The sequence below is a fragment of the Podarcis erhardii genome, assembly GCF_964252035.2.
Source record: "Podarcis erhardii genome assembly, chromosome: 8".
NCBI classification, from domain to species: Eukaryota; Metazoa; Chordata; class Lepidosauria; order Squamata; family Lacertidae; genus Podarcis; species Podarcis erhardii.
Window position 1 is genome coordinate 69,452,316 of NC_138499.1, and position 22,701 is coordinate 69,475,016.

The window sequence follows — 22,701 nt, forward strand, 5'->3', positions numbered from 1 at the left end:
CGTGAGCTCAGGTACTCAGCAGCCCCTCTGCCTGAGTGATAATCTCTGGCATCCTGAGTGCCAGACAGGTAGCCATTCCAGAAATAATAGCAAACCCAAATCAAGACTAAAGGATGTGATTAACTTGGCTGGGAAACAGGGACATGTAAATATCTCTTTTGGGTGTATGGTGGAGGTCAAGGGAAGGTTGGGGGGCAAGCCCTGATGCTCAGCTTTCTGTCGCCAGACCCTCCCAGCGTGTGATGTGTTTGTGATGAATGCATGATGTGATTTTTAGGGGTGTTGTGGGTATATTTGTGGGCACACGTGCTAAACCCTGTCTGTGGTGCCTACCACTTCCCTGCCAAAGAATGAGACAAGAGACCAGAGTTCAAACTTTTTTGAGCTTCAGAAGTGGGAAACTTGGCACAGGCCTTGGCAGGTAACCCTCTCAGACCACCTGGCTGAGGATATGCAGGCAGATGAGGTCCAGTGAGAGGGGACTGCAAAGCACAAACTTACACAGCATGCTCTTCCACTAACCTCAGCCTGGGAGTTTGACCTACATGCTGCCACTCTAGGGCCAGGGACTCCCGATTTTTTGCCCTTTAACAGACCCTGCAAGCGCCACCGCATGGGGGGGGGGAGCATGAATGCATCCCCCCCAGCTTGATGATAGACTAAAGGATACCTTGCCACGGCCTAAAACCGCCAAAGTTGTGACGAAATGCTACAGGGAAGGCGAAGCCTGCCAATGCAGGGAAAATTCCTGAATACAGCAACCCTCTTACGGCCACAGCAGTTCCTGCTGACCTGGAACACAAAATATTAGTCTGTAAGGAAAAAGTATTGTTAACTTGATGGCCGCTGACCTAGGATGAAATTACTGTATTTTTTGCTCTATAACTCACTTTTTCCCTCCTAAAAAGTAAGGGGAAATGTGTGTGCGTCTTATGGAGTGAATGCAGGCTGCGCAGCTATCACAGAAGCCAGAACAGCAAGAGGGATTGTTGCTTTCAGTGTGCAGCGATCCCTCTTGCTGTTCTGGCTTCTGAGATTCAGAATATTTTTTTTCTTGTTTTCCTCCTCTTGTGGTCTGGTGCGTCTTATAGAGCGAAAAATACGGTACTTGGATGCAAGAAATTATTAATTTGAGGGAGGGTGGGTGAGTGATCGTGGAAGGAAGAAAAACCAAGTGAGGCTTGGTCGAAAGGGTCAGCCTCTTTTCTTTGGCCTTAGCCCCACTCCCGGCTGGCCGTCCATTGTCCTCCCTGGCTGAGGGCAGGTCAAAGGCCAACCCAAGCAGGTGGGAGGCACCTGTCCAGGTGAGCCCCCTCTCGGTGCCACAAACTCCGCCCACCTGTAGGGAAGGGAGGACGGAAATTGTAAAACTGATAAAAGTGGGAGCCATCCTTTGTTCTGGGCTTCTTCCTGCTTCTCCCGTGTGTCGGGTTGAAGTCCTGTTGCAACAGTCCTTGGAATAAACACCAGGCCTACTGGCTGCTTTGCTCCTATATTCCTGGCTGGTGCCTTTGTTTGGTAATCCAAGTGAGCCCAAGGATTTTCCTGTAACACTGGGATAGTACAATTGCAAGATTACACAACCAAGCTGTTCCCCAACAAACTGCTCCTTGCACTTAATTTTCAAATTTAACTTTTCACTCTTCTAAGGTCCTTATTTTCTTTCCTCTTCCAGCTAACTGCTCTATCAAGATCCTGCTCATGTTCTTTCTGCTTTCTCCATCTGCTAGTCTTGTCGGGCTCCTGGAGGAGACTCCCTGGATTTGACCTTTCCTGGCTTGCTTGATCCTCTGTTCCCAGTATTGATGCAATTTGGGTCCCTAGCTTGATGCATCTCTCTCCAGTCTTGACCTCTTGGCAAGTTCTTTTGACACTGTCTTGAATTTCACCAGCTATCAGTATTAATGTTGCTCACTTAAGTCCTGAACTTTTTATTCTGCAAAGGGCTGGCCATTCCTTGGGCCCTTCAAAGACCTGTTTAGTATAAATGACTGGAGTTTCTAGGTCTTGAATGGTCTTCTGTAACAAAATGTTTCACAACCCTGTCTGAATGAGCATGCCTATAGGGAAGTCCAGGTTCACATGTTCATCCTTTAGCAATTCTCAGTGGTTGCTGGGAGCAGGATTTCTGTTTTGTCATAATCAACTAGGCCTCAGTTCTCAATTGCTTTACCTCTCTGTGAAATATAGTATGCTGCAGCTTTCCCTTAGTTTTTGCATCATTGCTTTTTCCTCCTCGCAGTGTGCTGAATACTTATGCTTACAGTGCAGTTCATTAACTATTGTCAAGCAAAGTAACATCAATGAAGTTTAAAAAGCAGAGCGATATTGATTCTGTATGGCTCAAATAAGTGTGAGGTTTACCCAGCATGCACAATAAATTCACTCCTGCCAATTCTGATGTACAGCAAACATAGCTAAAAAGTGGGTGACTCAAAAGTTTGTTTAATAATAATAATAGGAATAGGGGAAAAGCAGGGAGGTTATTTCGCTGTCAGCATGCTACTCTTAGGTGAATATTTAGTGAACTGCATGATGAGATGAATGAGAAAACCAGACTTCTCCTCGCTCCTGCTTGTATGGATAAAAAATGTTGATTGTCGCCAGCTTAATCAAGCAGTTTCCTTCAACATAAAAGCTTGAGTCTTGCTGCTAAGTTCTCTTCAACTCCTGGACACACCAAATCGCTTCCTCAGGAAATCATGTTTGCATATGATAGAGCAAGTTCATCAAACCTTGCTCGCAGACAGGAAAACTGAGCAGAGTGGCAAACAATTAAAACTCATCTTAAAAGGCATTGTTTCCTTAGGTGAGCATATATCATGGCACTATTTTTTTGAGGAAGGAAAAAAAAACATTTTACATATGGTAGTGCCTTAGTATTTTCTCCATTATTGTGTTCCATCTGGAGATTTGGATTTGTTTTCTAAATCACTTTGGCCTCAAGAATTGTGCTGTTCTCTCCTATAACAGGTTGGCCACTTCAAGAAAATTCCAGCTCAGTTATCCAGTGATTTGTACTGGTGAGAAATGTGCTTGTAAAGTGGCTTATGGAGAGAATACCAAAAGTGGATGTCAGATTAGAAGGAACACAGTGGGCTTTTCTCTGTTCTGTTCATAAAGCTATTGACCAAGTGAAGGAAAGAACTATACAGAGAACAAAATGTACCCTCCCATTATTATTTTTTTAAAGTAATGTTCTAAAAGGTATAAAATCACATTTAAACAAAAAAGAGAAGGGCAACGGTATAAAAATTCAGCTCAAAATATTAGCAAAGCAGATGAGGAAAAAACTAACCTTTGCACCATTGTTGATATAACAACGACAACAACAACAACAACCATTCATTCTTTCATTCATACCCTGCCCATCTGGTTGGGTTTCCTCAGCCGCTCTGGGTGGCTCCCAACAGAATTGATGATGATGATGATGATAATAATAATAATTAATCATAATGATAAAACATCATACATTAAAAACTTCCCTAAACAGGGCTGCCTTCAGATGTCTTCTAAAAGTCAAATAGTTGTTTATTTCCTTGACATCTGATGGGAGGGTGTTCCACAGGGCTGGCGCCACTATCGAGAAGGCCCCTCTGTCTCTTAAAAGCTTGGGCAAATAAGCCTGTTTCTACCTGGTGCCGGAATTAACATAAAAGTTCACATTAGATGGCCCTCTGTCATGGGAGGGCATTCCAAAGATGTGGTTATGACTCTAGTTACCACCCATCTCTCTTCAGATGGTGGGGGATTCAGATGATGCAAGCAGTGTTTGGCAAGCACATGATTCAGTTCAGCGCTGCCAGAGCATTCAGTAGGGCTGAGGAAACTATATCCCTACAGATATTGCTCAGATGCAACCCTGATCCCCTCTAACCATTGGCACTGCTGGTCGAGACTGATGGGAGTTGGATCAAAACAACAACCCCCCCCCCCAAATGTTTAAAATAAGCCTCCTTTCTTGTTGTTGTTTTGTGTGTTGGTTGTCATTCCTTCTACACAGGGGAATAAATTATTTCGTGTTTGTATACCGCTGAGATACTGTTGGCAGTTGGAGCCACAGGAAAATCTAAACAACGCCAGTCATTTTCTTTGCAAAGAGTACTTGAAGAAAGCAAACAGTTAACCTCTTGGAGCTGAAAGCAGCAGCAAAGCTTTTGTCGGTTTCAAAATAAATGAAACCCAAGCTCCAGCTCCAAACTCATTTGTGGAAGTGTTGGCAACATTTTAATTTACAGCATTTTCCTCCTGCTGTTAATTTGAAAAGTTCCAAACAGACACATCCTGTTTATATTTTAGTGCGGGTGATTCTGGCAATTAATTTCTCTGTTGAGAACGCATGGCACCTTCCCTCCTCGATGTTTCTCCCCCTCCTCTCGCTACCGCTGCCTTAGGGCAACAGACGCTGTCATAAATCATACATAGTCTGTAATGGTTCCTAAGGATGCTTAATGCGTTTGGGGAGTTTGCGTAATGAAACTTCCTTGGTAAAGGTGAAGCATCCTAATAGGTTGCCTAGCTGAAAGCTTGATATTAACCTTGTAGAATGATGATATATTCAAATGCATAGGCTTGTTTGCGGTTTGCAACTTCAGAACTCGTCGTGATTATGTTAGCAACCAATGTTACGGACGGAAAAGACATAGCGTGGTGGGTAGCCTTCGAAGCTCAGGGATAATATAAGCTTTCAAGCTTTTTCTTCCCCCCCAAAAAAAGAGAGAGAGAGAGTTTAATTCTTAGTTTAAGCACTTCACTATCTAGGCTGGTATTGGTATATTGGTTCCGGAACTAAAAGTATTGGAATTGATGGGGAGAAAAATTCAGCTGAGGAGGGTCAGATCACAGATTATTAGGATCAATGTGCATGACTGACCATTCTGCTGATAGAAATGGAGCCGCCGAGTTTTCTTTTAAGGTGATTTCTCCAGGGCTATCCAGTGATTCTGAGTCGGGCGTGATTTTACTTGTACTGTGAATATATTACTCATCTCAGCTGTAAGGCTCAGAGTCAGCATCGTGTATGTGTGTTGTGCTGGTGTTATTAAAGGGAAATCTATCCAGTTCAATTGGATATAATCTAATTAAGGGCTCAAGCCCACTGGATGGTTTCATGTCCCAAGAGAAAAGATCTCTTCATTTGCAGGCTGGCTCTCAGAAAGGCCTGAACTGTCTTGACTTGGTGTTCTGATAGAAAAATTAGAAGGGCACTGTTTGGACAGACCAAGGACCCATTTAGTCTAGCATCCTGCATCCTCCTGCAATAGAGGTGCTCTCTGGCTTTTGCTAAGAACAGGCCCAGTTTGTTATGAAAACTGTTTACTTTAGGATAACACAGCTGAGGCCTGGAGCCTCTACAGTAAGTACAGCTAGCCATTTCAACAACAGCACTTACCACCCTAGTTCTCTCCACAACGCCCCTGGGAAGTAGGCAGGCTCTCTTCCAAATATCAACACTCCACAGAACTGTTTTGAACGCAGCTTGCCATATCCGTGGCGGCCAGCCATGCAATTCTAGGAAGCCCACAAGTGGGACGTCCTCCAGAGGGCCTGGTTTTAAACAAAGAGCCGCTTCAGATGGTAAAACTATTCCACTTGCCAGGTGTGGGGAGGTCACGTCTGTGGATGCCAAGAAGCCTCCTCTCTCTCTTTTTCTATGCATAAAGAGTTTTGTTTGTGGGAACTTTCTGATATCCACTCACCTAGAAGCCCTGAGAAGTTGTAAATCCAGAAAAAATCCAGCTGTTTGTGCATATTAGACCCCAGTCGGGGATAATCATGGTGTACCTGGGACCATTTTTTTGAAAAAAAAAATCTCTAAGCCATGCTCAGAACAGGCAGACCATGGTTAATTGCTTGTGAACCAGGTTTTCCCTTAATATTGCACAAAAGCTTCCCTGCCTAGCTGACTCGAGAGGTGATCTTTGCTTGACACAGGTGACCAGATAAGTGGCTTCTTTGCCAGCTGGCCTGCATGCCAAAGCTAAGTTTGAATCAAGATACGCTATGGAGATACCAGACCCCCGTTGTAATGTTGTTCTCTCCTCAATAAGCATCTTGCTCTGCCTGAAGCTTCTGGAGAGGTGAAAATGGCAGCCGGCCATAGGGCTTTTCAGTGATGAACTTTAAAGTGTTATTTACTGTTCAGTGTCTAATCCTATCACACACAGAGAGCAGAGGAAAAGCATTTGTACTGGGACAGAGTAGTCTATCCAACATGTATTCACCTTATAAAACAGACAGAAGCAAATTCTGCTCTAAGTCTTGTGTATGGAAAGCAGATTCTATAGTGTTTTTCTTAGGGACGCAAATGGCGCTGTGGTCTAAACAATGGAGCCTCTTGGGCTTTCTGATTGTAATAATAATTTAATAATAATTTATTATTTATACCCCGCCCATCTGGCTGGGTTTCCCCAGCCACTCTGGGCAGCTTCCAACAAAAGACTAAAATACAACAACCTGTTAAACCTTAAAAGATTCCCTAAACAGGGCTGCCTTCAGATGTCTTCTAAAAGTTTGGTAGTTATTTTTCTCTTTGACATCTGGTGGGAGGGCATTCCACAGGGCGAGTGCCACTACCGAGAAGGCCCTCTGCCTGGTTCCCTGTAACTTGGCTTCTCGCAGCGAGGGAACCGCCAGAAGACCCTCGGCACTGGACCTCAGTGTCCGGGCAGTGTAAGGTCAGCTGTTTGAATCCCCATGACGGGGTGAGCTCCTGTTGCTTTGTCTCAGCTGCTGCCAACCTAGCAGTATGAAAGCATACCAGCACAAGTAGATAAATAGGTACCACTGCAGTGGGAAGGTAAACAACGTTTCTGTGTGCTTTGGCTTCCATCACAGTGTCCCATTGAGCCAGAAGCAGTTCAGTCATGCGGGCCACATGACCCGGAAAGCTACTGTGGACAAATGCCGGCTCCCTCGGCCTGAAAGCAGAGATGAGTGTCACACCCCATAGTCAAATTTGACTGGACTTAACTGACCAGGGATCCTTTACTTTACTCTTAGGTTCAAGAGGGGGGAAAGCCCTTTGAACTAAGTTCTAGCATATTCATCCATTTGCTGTCCTGTGCTGTGTTCTGCTGCAGAAAGGGTAGTCTTAACTGTTTTCTCTTTGTTCTGTTTTTTGTCATCTTTAAATATCGGTGTCTCTGTTTTTCTCAGCTCTCATTTATTGGAGCCATGTTAGCAATGAGCATGAGCATCAAAGAGCAGGGAGGGAAAATCTGTGTCAGGCAAGCGATTTCCCCCTCTCCACTCCCTTCTGCTGCTAATGCATCTCTTTCTATCGCTTGGTGTCTTCTGCCCATGGTTTTTCATACTCGGTTAGCTTTTATTAACATTAGTAGATATAGCTCAGCCCTGCAGAGCTTTCAGCTGCTATCAGATCTGCACTAGCCAAGGATATTAATCATGATTCTGGTTGTCTCTGTCTTTTTGGTCTCACTTGAGTGTTGCTGCCTCCCAGCCCTCTGCCCTCCCCTCTCACTGTCCTTTAAAGAGTCCTAAGGATACCCCTGGCAGTCTTCTTTAGCTCTGGGTCTTCTCTGTCAGCAACATTTTCTTGGCTGTCATCAGATAATCCAGAGTACTAATGATAAAACAATGTTTTTGACTGCTGCTGAAGTCAGCTGTGCCCTCATATGAGACCTGGCTGGCTTTCTAAAGTGTTGCGGAAACTTTGTGGTTGGAGAGAGAGGTATAATCTTCACCTCATCTTTGGAGAAGCTCTTTGCCTTGTCACTCAGGTTTTTTGCTTGTTCCTTTGGGCTTTTTATGTGTTAATTAAGAAATATATGGAGCAGCAGCTTATCTTCCATTGAACCAAATGCCTATAGTAAGTGTGTCACCAAATGTCAGTAAGGGAGAGTTATTGGGAAGTCCACTTTTCACATTAGAGCCCAAGGTGAATGAACTCGTGAAGGAGGTTAGGATTTGACATTCCAGCTCCACTCTCAACTTCTGTGTACAGTGGTACCTCGGGTTAAGTACTTAATTCGTTCTGGAGGTCCGTTCTTAACCTGAAACTGTTCTTAACCTGAAGCACCACTTTAGCTAATGGGGCCTCCTGCTGCTACCGCGCCGCCGGCGCACCATTTCTGTTCTCATCCTGAAGCAAAGTTCTTAACCTGAGGTAATATGTCTGGATTAGCGGTGTGTGTAACCTGAAGCCTGTGTAACCTGAGGTACCACTGTACTCTTCTGAATCTGCTGTACACAGAGCCTAGGCCAGGGGCTGGCAGCCTAAGGCCCATGGGCCACAAGCGGCCCATGGGAGTCTTTTAACCAGCCCATGGACCCCCGCTGCCCACTCTGTCAGCTCCCGTGTGCTGCGCTAAACTGGTACAGAGCATAGAGGGGACTGCCTTCCACGACGCTGGCCAGCTTCCCATTGGAAGCTCCTGCAGCCAATGGGAAGCTGAGCACGCCTCCTCCGCGCCGGAAGGAATGCTGGAAATAGTGTTTGCGCATGTGTGCCTGTGCGCACACACTCCAGCCCACTGCGACGTCTCCGGGACTGTGAATCGGCCCAAGCCACAACAACTTTGCCGACCCCTGGCCTAGGCAGATTGCAAGAGCAGGCTCTATTGCTATTACCTAGATCAGGCATAGGCAAACCACTGGTCCTGTTAGCTAGGGATGATGGGAGTTGTAGTCCCAAAACATCTGGAGAGCCGAGTTTGCCTATGCCTGATATAGATCCTGGGTTTTTCCAAATACCATACTGTGTGAACATAGCTGACATATGTTGGTTTGCCCTGGTTTCTTGCCTGAATAGGTCTAAAGCGTTGGACTGGGGAGGCAGGTTCAGATCAACCACTGGCCACTATTTTTCTGTCTAACCCAACTCATGGAATTGTTGGTGTTCTATTATGTATGTGTGTGTAGGCGATGGAGACCATATATAATGGTCGGAGCTCCTTGGAGGAAGGGCAGAATAATAATAAAAAGTCGTATGTTAACTTCGGCATTATGTCAAGAGAGACTTACTGGATCAGAACAAATGTCCGCCTAGTTCCTCATCTTGCTTTGTGCAGTGGCGAAATAAGTGCCTCCATGGAATAACACTGGTAGTTTAATGGTGAATTTGGGATATAATGGAGATGTAAAAGATGTGGATTATTATCAAAGATGCAGGAGGAAATGACTAACAATAGGACCCACAAAGGGGAGGAGGTTCTTTTGAATCTTGTTTTTATGATGTATGTTGGATATGTGATTGCAAAACTTTAATTTGAAAACCAAATAAATATATATATATGTATATGTATATAAAAGAAATAAATGCCTCCAAGCCTTCTGTATGAAAATGCTCCTATGGGGAGTGCCATCAGGCAGGGCATGAAGGCATTCCAAGCTCATTGAGGGGTGGTGTCTATTATTACCTATCTGCAAAATTGCTTTCTGGTTCATTACATAACAGCGTTAGAAGATGTGTTGTGGGGCTCAGTTATTTTGAGGAAACCCAGAGATGAGAGTTAATGGTTTGTATGTGGTAGCAATAATGATTCAAAGTGTTCCACGGATTATTGTACTCAGGAAAGCAGCAATGAGGGGTGCTGTGTAAGGATGCACTTTGCTTTGCAAAAGTTGCATGTCTTGGTTGAAAGTTTTATAACAACAACAACAACAACAACAACAACAACAATTTATTATTTGTACCCCACCCATCTGGCTGTGTTTCCCCAACCCCCTCTGGGTGCCTTCCAACAAAGATTAAAAATACATTAAAATGTCATACATTAAAAACTTCCCTGAACAGGGCTGCTTTCAGATGTCTTCTAAATGTCAGGTAGTTGTTTATCTCTTTGACATCTGATGGGGGATCATTCCACAGGGCGGACACCACTACTGAGAAGGCCCTCTGCCTTGTTCCCTGTAGTTTTGGTTCTCGCAATGAGGGAACTGCCAGAAGGCCCTCGGCGCTGGACCTCAGCGTCCGGGCAGAACGATGGGAGGTGGAGATGCTCCTTTAGGTATAGTGGGTCGAGGCTGTTTTGTTACAATCGTGTGCGCATAGCTTTTATAAAGTTTGCAAACATTACAGACTTAAATCCGGGGATGGCTAACTTTCATCCTCGGTTACTCCTCCAGCACCCACCTACCAGCTGTGTGTGTGGCCATGCCACAATCTTGCAGGCACACACAAACATCCCCCTTAGCTCATTTCTGCAGATCAACAATTGGGGGGGGGGGCATTTAAGTCTCTCTTTCTACTTTTTGCCACTGCCACCAAAATAATCACCATCAGTTATTAGAATTTTAAAAATTGCACATAGCCATTATTTTGCTGCTGGCTTGTTCATGTTTCTGGATTCTTTTATGTGCTGTGGCTTATGAGTGCTTAAGGTGCATGTTCCATGTAGATTTTGTTAGGTAAGGTAAGCGTAAAGGACCCCTGGACTGTCAAGTCCAGTCAAAGGCAACTATGGGGTTGCGGCACTCATCTCCCTTTCAGGCCGAGGGAACTGGCGTTTGTCCACAGACAGCTTTCTGGGTCATGTGGCCAGCATGACTAAATTGCTTCTGGCGCAATGGAACACCATGACGGAAACTAGAGCGCACGGAAATGCTGTTTACCTCCCCCCCACAGCGGTACCTATTTATCTACTTGCACTGGTGTGCTTTCGAACTGCTAGGTTGGCAGAAGCTGGGACAGAGTAATGGGAGCTCACCCTGTTGCGGGGATTCGAACCTCTGACCTTCTGATCGGCAAGCCCAGGAGGCTCAGTGGTTTAGACCACAGTGCCACCTGTGCCCCTATGATTTTATTAACACATTAAGTGTGTGATTATTCCAGGCTCACTGAATAGTGAGGAGTTACAGATAGGTAGCCGTGTTGGTCTGCCATGGTCAAAACAAAATTAAAAAATTCCTTCCAGTAGCACCTTAAAGACCAACTGAGTTAGTTCTAGGTATGAGCTTTCGTGTGCATGCACACTTGGTATCTGAAGAAGTGTGCATGCACACGAAAGCTCATACCTAGAACTAACTCAGTTGGTCTTTAAGGTGCTACTGGAAGGAATTTTTTTATTTTGTTTTGAATAGTGAGGAGTTACCCCTTTACTGCCTCCAGCTTCACTTTGTTGCATTTACAGTGGTGCCTCGCAAGACGAAATTAATCCGTTCCATGAGGCTCTTCGTATAGCAATTATTTCGTCTTGCGAAGCAAGCCCATTGACAGCTTAGCGGATTAGCGCTATTAGCGGTTTAGCGGCTTTTAGCGGATCAGCTGATAAGCGGCTTATCAGCGGATCAGCTGATAAGCGGCTTAGGGCTTAGGAAAAGGGGGGGGGGGAGGGAAAAAATCCCGCAGGAACTCGCAAGACATTTTCATCTTGCGAAGCAAGCCCATAGGGAAATTCGTTTTGCGAAGCGCCTCCAAAACGGAAAACCCTTTCGTCTAGCGGGTTTTCCGTCTTGCGAGGCGTTCGTCTTGCTGGGCACCACTGTACTTTCATACCATCCACTCTACCTATACATAATGTTTAGATCCATCCTGTGTTACCATTTTGTTAGTTATACTGCTCGCAATTTATGCCACTGCCTGTCTTGATACTTCACTACTTTCTCAACACACATTTTCCTTCTTAATAACTTTTAATGTAATTAGCCATGTGGCAGATTAAAGCCAAGCAAGAGAGATGATAACCCTACGAGCGAAACTCCAGGAGTGGACAGAGAGAAAATGAGGTCGATCCTGATGACACTTCAAAGTTCAATTGTTACAGAGGTTTTAAAACACAGGGAGATAGGAAAGCCAGCATGGTTAAAAAAATTATTTGCAGAAGTTCAGCCATTGACCTTCTCCATTATAAAAATAATTGGGATCAGATCCTTGGTGTTCGTCTTATCCATTTTGTGACTGTGTTTCAGGGCAGCGTCCTCTATTTCTTTTGCCTTGGATTTTGCACATGTACTGCTGTGTTGTTTCAGCCGATACGTTTTTCTGCAGTGGATGCAATGTAATGTTTGGGGATGGTAGAGCTACCTAGTCCTAAACCTTAGAATGTTCCTGGGAAAGTTGCTTTATCAGGCCCCATTCAGGCTTCCTGTGAGTGGTGCAGAACCGATGCCTGATTATCCTTCCCCCTGGCAGGGGGTTGGACTCGATGGCCCTTGTGGTCTCTTCCAACTCTATGATTCTATGATATGATTCTATGATATGATATGCTGCTTCAGTTGGTATTAGACTATGAGAACTCTATGGATTGGAGACAGTTGTGACACTCTTCCACCTGGTTGCTATTCTGCCCAGAAAGGAATGCAGTGGTCAGGGAGACAGAAATTGTGTGTTTGAGCCTATTCACAAAGTTTTGTAGTAACATTCTTCCTTGGAGCCACAGAAGAAGCCATCAGTAGGGAAGTGGCTCTGGAGTGCTAGCCTTAAGTGTCAACAGAGCTCTTAAGTGTCATTGTCCAAGCATTACTGTCATGAAGACAGGTACTTCATAAACCATATGCTTACTGTATAGATTAAACACTGCAATATATATACATACTTTATATGTGTTCCTGGTCACTCGCAACTGCCTAACCTGTTCCTAAAAGTGAACTCCAACATTTAAAGGTTTGCAGGGGCTTTCCCACTGAATTTGAACCAGAGGATGATTGCAATGATATATGCAATGCTGTAAATTTCAGTCAAGCTGGGAGGAAAAATTTCTAGGTTTGTGTGCTCCCACATTACCTTCAAATTGGTCTTGGGTTATTCACCATTTGTTCAAAGCCTTTATGAAGCTTTCACATGAAGTCTGTTCACGAAGCATGGAAAACGAGCGAACTGTCCTTTTGATTCCTGCATGAAAATAGCCTTATTGACCAAGTAAAAATGTGCAATTCAGATTATTAGTCTGAAATGCTTTCTTCAAAAATCATTATAATCAGCTAAAAAGACTTGGGGTGTGTGTGTTTTTTCGTTCAATGTCCCTGGTATATGAGGCTAAAACCCATGGTTTGGTAATGTTTGTGCTTAGGGGAATTTATTAGCCATAAGCATCATGCTTAAGATGCTACGGTTTTGCAAAGTTCACTTATCGTTTACTCTTCCTCTGCATCAATAAAAGGATGTCTTTAGATTTTCTCACCTCCTTCAGTATTCTAGTAGACCTTTATGATTAACTCTATTCATTTTAAATTTCCCTCTCAGATATTGACGGACTCCCAGTCAGATGCTTCGCTACGGATTCCTTGCTTCCTTTTGCCTGGTGGTAGAATACAAGCTAGTCACCGTGGGAGGCCAGGAACTGCTCCAGGCATTAGATTTGAGACCGGACTGCCAAACAACGTGATATCTCACTGCTTTCTCCAACCGGACCACGATGGAGACTCTGTCCCAGGACATTCTGCTGGAATGTCAGATTTGTTTCAATTACTACAGCCCCCGGCGGAGGCCCAAGTTGCTGGACTGCAAGCATACCTGCTGCTCTGTTTGCCTTCAGCAGATGAGGACCAGCCAGAAAGACTTGCGGTGCCCGTGGTGCCGAGGCATCACTAAACTGCCGCCAGGCTTTTCTGTCTCCCAGCTGCCCGACGACCCAGAGGTCATTGCCGTGATTGCGATACCCCACACTTCAGAGCACACTCCCGTCTTCATCAAACTTCCCAGCAATGGCTGCTACATGTTGCCCTTGCCCATCTCCAAGGAGAGGTCCCTCTTGCCAGGAGACATTGGCTGCCGCCTGCTGCCAGGCAGCCAGCAGAAGTCTCTCACTGTGGTGACAATCCCAGCCGAGCAGCAGCCCTTGCAGTCCGGCATCCCTCAGGAGGGAGGCGACGAAGATCAAGACAGGAGGGGCATTGCAAAAAGCTCCACCTGGTCGGGGGTTTGCACCGTCATCCTGGTGGCCTGCGTCCTGGTTTTCCTCCTTGGGATTGTCCTACACAACATGTCGTGCATTTCCAAGCGTTTCACTGTGATCTCCTGCGGCTGAGAGGAAGCGGCAAATACCCACGCGGGCCAATTTTGGGGGTTTGGGAGGGTGGTTATGGTGGTGGCAGGATGCCGTGACATGAAGCGCCTCGTTCCACCGTACTGAGTCATTGACACCAGGCTGGTTGCTGGTCCAGAGTCTACTTTAAAAGGAAAAACAAAGGACAGGGGCACCTGTTCGTAGAGTATGGGAAACGTCCAATGCTTATCCACTGGTAACAGTAAAGGAAGACTGCATGCATCACCATAATCACTTAACAAATGAGCTGTAATTTATAATGATTTCATCATGTTACGAGATTAAAGATGTCTATTTAGCTGGTTCTACTATACTGATATAGGACATAATCTCTCCCTTTCTCTCTGTCTCTCTTTAACAGAGTAGTCAACTTACAAATCAAAATGCTGTACGTTCAAGTAGAATTAAACATTGGCATTCAGAAAGGCAAGCTACCCAGTGCTTTTCCAGACGTAGCGAAAACCGTAACTCTTCTCTCTTTAAGCGGCAACGGAGAAACTTGTGAAAAGTTAAAAAAAAAAGTCATTTAGTCAACAAGGCTTCTTTTTGTATCTTTTAAATTGCACATTAATTGCAGCGGTTTTAAAAAATCTGTACCATAGTTATAGAAAGAGAACATTTTTCTAAAGCGTTGGAAGTATTTTGGATGTAATCTATATCTGTGTGTTTATGCGCATTCTGTTTTTCTTCTGTAGTTTTAAGTGATTTCCTCCCCCTCTCATTTAAATTGAAATGGGACACAAAAAGAAAGAAGCAATAAAGGGAACCAGGAAGGATATACAGCTGTCCAGCCAAACTGTTTGTCTGTATGCTGCCTTCTGCAAAACGCTACTTTAAAAATGTAAATCTTGGGCATGTGGTTTCACGCGCACACAGTAAATATATTTGTCAAGAACCCCGGCTGCGGAAACTAGTGGAGATGGCCTAATCTGAGATAAAGGCTGATCTTTGTACGCGAGTGGCATACTGAATGGTTTTTGAAGACTTCTCTTCAGGTTTCCTACCCTTTGAATACGAGCTGGAAGTACATCGCCAAAGGAGCCATAATCTAGGTTTTATTCATCATTGCAAGTGTGAGATACAAATGAAGGCTATATGGCCATGATACAGAATGCACAAATGCACCAGCAGTGTGGCTCTCCTTGCCCTCAAAGGTGTTCACAGGGCGGAAATGTTACAATTGCAGAAAGGAAGTGGGGGGAGAATAGGGGAAGATGGGTGAAGTGGCTGGGGACCCAGGTCAAGAAAAACATCAGAAAAAGTGACTATCTCCTAAAGGCAATTGTGGTGAGAGAAGTTGTCCCCCCCCCTTTAAAACTCGGTCAATGTGGACTGCCAAGATGAATGTTGACCCAGAAACTCCTTTCTGCGAATCACCAATAACTTTGCCAGCCATTGGCAAAAAATGTAGTGTTTCTGTAAGAGGGGGTTGAGGGGATATGGTTTTGGAAACTCGGTGGCATTTGAGCTGCTCAATCATGTTGAGAAAAGGCATGAAACTTGCTTCTGTGTTATACTGTTCAGGCAGCCAGGAGTACTCCAGGGTTTGTTGATCTTGCTATCCTGAAGGCGTAATCCCTATGTATACAGAAAAGGAGTCCCAGGGTACTTTAGCTGATTTTTATCAGGGCACGTCTGCTTGCTGGGGATTACCAAGCCTGCCCAAGAAAAGGATCGTATTCCTGTTTGTGCGGCTGCTTCTCTTGAGGCAAAACAGAGGCGAGTCTGGATTCTGTGAAGTGGGAACCATAAATTAACTCCTGGGAACCCACGGTTCTGAAAGTGACACACAGGCCTTCCCTATACAGGCATGAGCTGATGCACACGAAAGAGCTTTTCCTTCCTAAAATCCCAATTTTTGTATACATGGAAGTGGACTCTTGACACATTCTCTGTTTCCCCCCAAAATAAGTATAGTGCTAGCAGTTGCAGACTGGGCCACGTGTAATATGTTAATAAAAGCCATTGAAATGACCCCCCTTTTTGCCCCCCATTTGTGATCCATTTTTAAAATATACTTCATAAGTCCTGCTTTCACCGTCCTTTGTGTCATTCCATGTACAGTCGTACCTTGGATTCCGAATGACTTGGTACTTGGACGTTTTGACTCCCAAACGCCACAAACCCTGAAGTGACTGTTCCAGTTTGTAAACGTTATTTGGAACCTAAATGTCCAATGGGGCTTCCGATTGGCTGCAGGAGATTCCTGCAGCCAATCAGAAGCTGTGCTTTGGTTTCTGAACGTTTTGGAAGTTGAATGGACTTTGGAATGGATTCTATCCGACTTCCAAGGTATGACTGTATGAGCTTTTCCTATGGAGTAATCTTACTTGTGTTGCTCTAGAGGAGGCTCAAACAGATTGATTTCCCCCAATTGGAGGCAACTGGAAGAATTGCATGGTACCGTTCTCATTGGGCTCAAGCCACTTAGGACTGCAAGTGAGTGATCAGGTCTTTTGGGTGATCACACATCTCATTCAGTAAACTTCTTGCCTGTAACCAGTTGCCTTAATAATAATAATAATTTATTATTTATACCCCACCCATCTGGCTGGGTTTCCAGCCACTCTGGGCGACTTCCAACAGAATATTAAAATACAATAGTCTATTAAACATTAAAAGCATCCCTAAACAGGGCTGCCTTCAGATGTCTTCTAAAAGTTGAATAGTTGTTTATTTCCTTGACATCCAATGGGACGGCATTTCACAGGGTGGGTGCCACTACTGAGAAGGCCCTCTGCCTGGTTCCCTGTAACTTGGCTTCTCGCAGCGAGGGAACCGCCAGAAGGCCCTCGGCGCTGGACCTCAGTGTCCGGGCAGAATGATGGGGGTGGAGACCTTTTGTTCTCCCACCACTTCCTTGGCTATTTTCCCTTTCTATTCACCCCACTAACCATGTAAGCAATACAGCTCTCATAAGCCCCAGCCAGAGCAGCCAAGCCCCAAACCAGTTTAGCTATATGAAGCTGATTTCACAAGGACGGCTTGACATTAAACAGTCCAGGCTCAGGGTGCAATATGTAATTTAGCTATTTTGTGTAGCTGGGCTCTTAAGGGAGGTTGACTACCAAAAAGGTTAAGAACTGAGGATTCTCGTATACCCAAAGGGGTCCTAGGATAATTAAAGTTCCACAGCTCTTATCTCAGTGGTAAGAACTGCAACTCATCAACATAGTGCCTGTATGGCATAAACTGGCAAGACTAGGTGGTGAGGGATGCAGCCGGGACTGGTTGCAAGCAGGAGGTGGGGAAGTACTCACAGAGTGATGGGGGACTGCAAGGAGATGGGGCTTGGTTCACAGAAACCAGAGTAGCAGGACCCATCACTAGAGCCAGAGAGGCCCCTGTCTCCAAGAACAGGGCAGGCTCTGAGGCATAGGGAGCAGTGGGAAGCTAAGGCAGACAAAGGCCCACAGCCCAGCTCCCAAGCTGGCCACAGGTGGGGCTCGCTAACTCTGGAGTGCTGTGATTCCTTAGCTGGAATAGGTTTGGAACAGGTGAGAGTCACCTGGCTCATCAAGCCCAGGTGCTGCAATCAGCAGGCAGCAAAGTGCAAAAAGGAAGCAGAGCTGAGGGGTTGTGGCTGCTCAGCTATCCATGTTGAGGGACTTCGGCTTGCAAGCCCCAGGATCTCTTGTGGGGACTGTGTTTCACTTTGGGTACATGGATTGACTGGGGACTTGAAATACTGACTTGCTGCCAGGTAGGCCCAGAAAGCGATTAAATGGCATATTGTTTCCTTGCTTACTCTGTATAGCATTAGCAAACACAGAAATGCCCAGAGAACAGTTTCACTAGGTAAAGAGTCCTGACTATTGGGTTCTTTAATGGGAACAGTTGCATTAATATGTGCGCTATGTCTGTGGTTCACTATTGGTGGTCTGCATAATGCACCCGGGGGGTCTGTGGCACCATCCACATAACAAAAACTACCATATAGATCCCCCCCCAAAAAAGTAAGGGGTCCATTGCTTGGCTTTTGAAAAGCAGGGCCTCCTCAGTACTTAACTAAATGGGAAACCCTGCTCTATATTGGTGGGCAACTGCTCCTTATTTCAGATCATCAAGAAGTCTCTGGGGTTTGCTTGCAATGTATTTAAACTTACATTGGTTCGTAATGTATTATATGGGAATCACAGCTCTATACATCCATTCTTGAGCCTCAGTTTTGTAAACCACTACAATTCACTTTTGCTCCCTTCAAACGGTCTAATTCAGTTTGCAACCGAAACCTACAGCGGACTTTCCATAATCACGTTTGCCAGGATAGCTCCACTTATGAATGCCACACCTCATCGCTTTTCTCCACAGGCCGACGTCATTTTCAAGAGCGTGTGGTGTTAAGCAGGTTTCGTGTGTAGGCTTCTTGCCAGAGGGATTGCAATAAGGAGATGTTCTTCTAATTCCTAATGCAGCGCACATGAAATGTTAAGTTCCTTTCATGTTGAAAAAGTCATTTCCATATCCTTAAGAGAAACAACAAAAAACCTGAAAAGCACCGTCTCTTAGCTTGCATAATATTTTAAAGCATGGGTATGGAACCTTGGGTCTGATGTCTGGATACAGCTTGTCTAGGCCTCTCTAGCTGGGCTTCAGGACTGTTGCCAGCCATACACCTTATTCCCGGGCTACACCCCCCTGAGCAGCACTGCCTGGCATTCTGGGTGCTTTTTCTGGCTGGAATGTCTCCTTGAACTGTGATAACGTCTCTTGTTCGCTTGAATGGAGTAGAGATAACCTCTTGTGGTGGTAGAACCTCTGACCTGTGTAGGTGGAATACAGTCCACTGCACAGAGGGACCCAGCTCTGCAGCTTCCCCACACCTGAGTTTTGAGGGATGGATCCCGGAGAGGATTTGTGAAGCGAGGCATGCAGGTGGCGCTGTGGTCTAAACCACTGAGCCTCTTGGGCTTGCCGATTAGAAGGTCAAGCTCCTGTTGCTCTGTCCCAGCTCCTACCAACCTAGCAGTTGGACAGCACACCAGTGCGAGTAGATAAATAGGTACCACTTCGGCAGGAAGGTAAATGGTGTTTCCATGCACTCTGGCACTTGTCATGGTGTCCTGTTGCGCCAGAAGCGGTTTAGTCATGCTGGCCACATGACCCAGAAAGCTATCTGTGGACAAACACTGGCTCCCTCTGCCTGAAAGTGAGATGAGTGTCGCAACCTCATAGTCTCATTTAACTGGACTTAACTGTCCAGGGATACCTTTACTCCTGCTGAAGCTTTGCTTTGCAGTTGGCTGGAGGGAGGAAGAAGCTGGTTTGTCATTTTCTGAGGTGGAAAGATTGGTTTGAGCAATGCTTTTGCATACCTCTGTTTCTAGCCTCTTTGACATGTTGTTTCCTGCTTCAAGAATGAGCTTGGGCAAGCCTTGGAGTTGCATGCTCCCATATCTGCTGCGCACACGCCCAGAGGTTGACATCTAATGCTGTTTTTTTTAAAAAAAAAATTAAAAAACGGCTAACTAATTTCAGTTCCTCACTGGATCCAATTTTGGGGAACTGTGACCTGTTTAAACCAAGAACTGAAACTGTGACTTGATCCTGGCTTGAACTCACAAGTCATAGTTAAATCAGGTTTTATTGTACACCGCTTAGATACATATTTAATATATCAATCAATCAATCAATCAATCAATCAATCAATCGAAAGTGTGAATGCAATTGGTCAGGGGGCTGGGAATTGGCTGCGGGTTCCCTTGTTGAGTGGACCCAGTGACCAGTCTGGATTTCTTACTGTATGTAATGTGAAATTGGCTTGTTGTAACTAAACTGGTTTGGGGCTTGGCTTAAGGAAGGGATTTCACCTAGGAATCTCACCTTGGCTGCTCTGTGGTCCTCTTCCAGTGAGGGTGGGGAGCAAGAATAAAGGAATAAATGCAAAACTTGCTGCCTCCTTCCAAATCCTCGGTTAGAAGTCTGGCATCCAACTGAACCTGAAGAGTCGGAGACAGGTGTCAGGTGGTATCTCCTGCAGCTTCTCTTTTTTGACCTTTTCAGATTTTGTTTGTCAAGGCATTTCTTTGGGAGGTCAGCTGAAGAATCTACAATTTTTACTTTGTGGTGAATGAAGTCTTTTCCAAGCACAATAGGAGTGTATGCACATAATCTGGAGGTTCTAAAGAGAAGTATAGACGCCTGCCATAAAACTCTTAAGGCGACACATGGTTAGAGAAGCTTCTCCAATGCTTGCTATGGTGCAGGATTAAGCCCCCCTCCCTGCTTTGAACAAATGAGTGGGGGGTTTTCATTGTTTTTTTTTAAAAGACCCTTAAATTGAACTATGGTATTTGTATATTCTGAGAATTAAGGTATTCTGAGCTACTATGCATTCCAAGGCTGAGGCTTCGTACTGAAATAAATTGCAGGGTGTTATCTGCCAGAAATGAAGTATAAGGTAGTATAAAGGTGTGAACACACCATACATTTAAAGCACATTGCAAATAATGCTAGCAACTAGTTTATGTTCACAGAGCTATTGTTCCCAGCACCCTTAACAAACTACAACTCCCAGGATTCTTTGGGGGTAGTTGCGTATTTACAATGTATTAGTGCGAAGGCAGCTTCAAATGCATCAGAAGAACGGTGGCTCTTTACAAATGTTTATTTCCCTTGAAGCTTATAACCAGTCCCGTTGGTGTAGTGGTTAAGAGCGGTGGACTCGTAATCTGGTGAATTGGGTTCGCTTCCCCGCTCCTCCACATGCAGCTGCTGGGTGACCTTGGGCTAGTCACACTTCTCTGAAGTCTCTCAGCCCCACTCACCTCACAGAGTGTTTGTTGTGGGGGAGGAAAGGAAAGGAGAATGTTAGCCGCTTTGAGACTCCTGAAGGGGAGTGATAAAGCGGGATATCAAATCCAAACTACTACTACTACTCTTCTTCTCCCAAATATTTGACGCCTCTGTCTCCACAAAGACATATGAAAATCCTAAGTGTCTCCATTTTTGAGATACAAAACCTTCTCCCCTCTTTTCTTTGGTCCATACAACTATGGCTTTATAAGAACAGGTGCAAGCACGCGGACACACAACGTGCTCCTTTTCACTCTGTCAGACAGTGTGATAATTCCCTCCCAGAAATAAATATACTGGGATTGTAACTGCTTTTGGCCTGATTTGGTCAATTTAAGAAAATGGCTAACTAAGGAGCATGAATGTTTCAAAAATGGTGGTCCCTGGGTGATGCCAGGGGTATCTCGGTGTGGGGCAGGAGACAGAACTTCATGGAGAAGTGGGGTCTGGGACTGTTTCCCCACAAGTATGACTTCTTTGCTACCACCTATACTGCCTCTGTCTGCTAACTTGGATGGCAAGGAGGAGGTTTGCTCTGAAAAAACCTTATGCTTGCATCCTATCGGTCATATAGCGGTGCGTGAAATGTGCTGGAATGATAATAGCATGTTGCAAACTCCTGCAGGGGCGGGAGCGATTCTGACAGCTGGGCAAAAAATCTTAAGAGCCGCAGCTTAGGAAATTCAAGAGTTGGAGTATGCCTGAGGGCTCAGCTCACAGAGAGCACTATGTTCGTCTCAGATGCACAGCCATTGCATTTACTCCCCAGTGCCCTTCTGCTGTTGCCCTACCTACCCACTGCTCGTCTCATGAGCTCCTGTTCCCACCAAGATACCAGGGAGAACCAGAAAGAAAACGGAGACTGTCCCTTGAGCAGTCTCTGGCTTCCTGCCACCCCAACTGACTTGCGCTCCTTGGGGAACGCCTTGTTAAAATTTATTAGTGTGATTTGCTAACACTGTCATTCTTCAGAGTTCATCTCCCTCCCCAGGGAGTTAAATACCCAAGGGGGGAGAGGCATCTTGTCTCCCAGAAGCGCACATGCGCAGATCATTTTACGTGCTGGTGGGCTCACTCTGAATGGTTACTAACAGGCTGCTGGACAGTTTTCCTTGCTGCACCTCCTCTCTTACCTAAAGAAACGGTCTTGGATTTTCTAAGGAAAGCAGGCATGCTCCTGCAAAATATAGAAGGTGCAATACAGCCATCAAGAGTGTGTAAAAAGTGTGTGTGCGGCCACATTCACACCATAGAGCACTACGCTACTGCTTTAAACTGTCATGGCTTCCCCCAAAGAATCCTGGGAGCTGTAGTTTGTTACGGATGCTGAGATTTGTTAGGGCAGGCACAGGCAAACTCCGGCCCTCCAGATGTTTGGGACTACAATTCCCATTATCCCTGACCGCTGGACTTGTTAGCTAGGGATGATGGGAATTGTAGTTCCAAACATCTGGAGGGCCGGAGTTTGCCTATGCCTGTGTTAGGGGACCCTGTTATTCCCCTCAGAGCAACAGCTCCCAGAATTCCCTGTGAAAAGGGATTGAGTGTTGAACCACTTGGAGAATTGTAGCTTTGAGAGAGGCCGCCTTGTCTTCAGAAAGGATCCCCCCCCCACCTTGCGCTACAAACATTCCCTAGTGAGCACAACATTACAGGAAGATATACATCCTGCCATTTATAAAGGAAGCAAAACAATTTTTTATAAATTGATATAAATTGATAAATTTTTTATAATTGATATTGCTCCCAATATCAATAATGTTTTTTGCTCCCAGGGATTGCGAATGCATTTGTACCTGTGTGTGTGTGTGTGTGTGTGTGTGTGTGTGTGTGTGTGTGTCTCCCTGTGTGTGTGTGTGTAATTTAAATTTTCATGCAGTTGCATTGTTTCCTTTTTATTTCAATCAATATGTTATTGAGTTTCCTGTTTTGATTTTATATATGGTGGTGACAGTGATCC

At 45.1% G+C, this 22,701-nt stretch overlaps 1 protein-coding gene across 4 annotated transcripts in view; it reads left to right on the top strand.

The window, feature by feature from the left end:
- The window catches only part of RNF152 (ring finger protein 152), a 53,376-nt gene extending 38,652 nt beyond the window's left edge, over positions 1-14,724 (top strand). For all 4 annotated transcript variants that reach the window (XM_081873182.1, XM_081873183.1, XM_081873184.1 and 1 more), the window contains one exon: positions 13,145-14,724. In XM_081873182.1, coding sequence (XP_081729308.1) covers positions 13,317-13,928 — 612 coding nt within the window. In that variant the 5' untranslated portion in view covers positions 13,145-13,316 and the 3' untranslated portion in view covers positions 13,929-14,724. The remainder of the gene's footprint in view (positions 1-13,144) is intronic.
- The last annotated feature ends 7,977 nt before the right edge of the window (positions 14,725-22,701 follow it).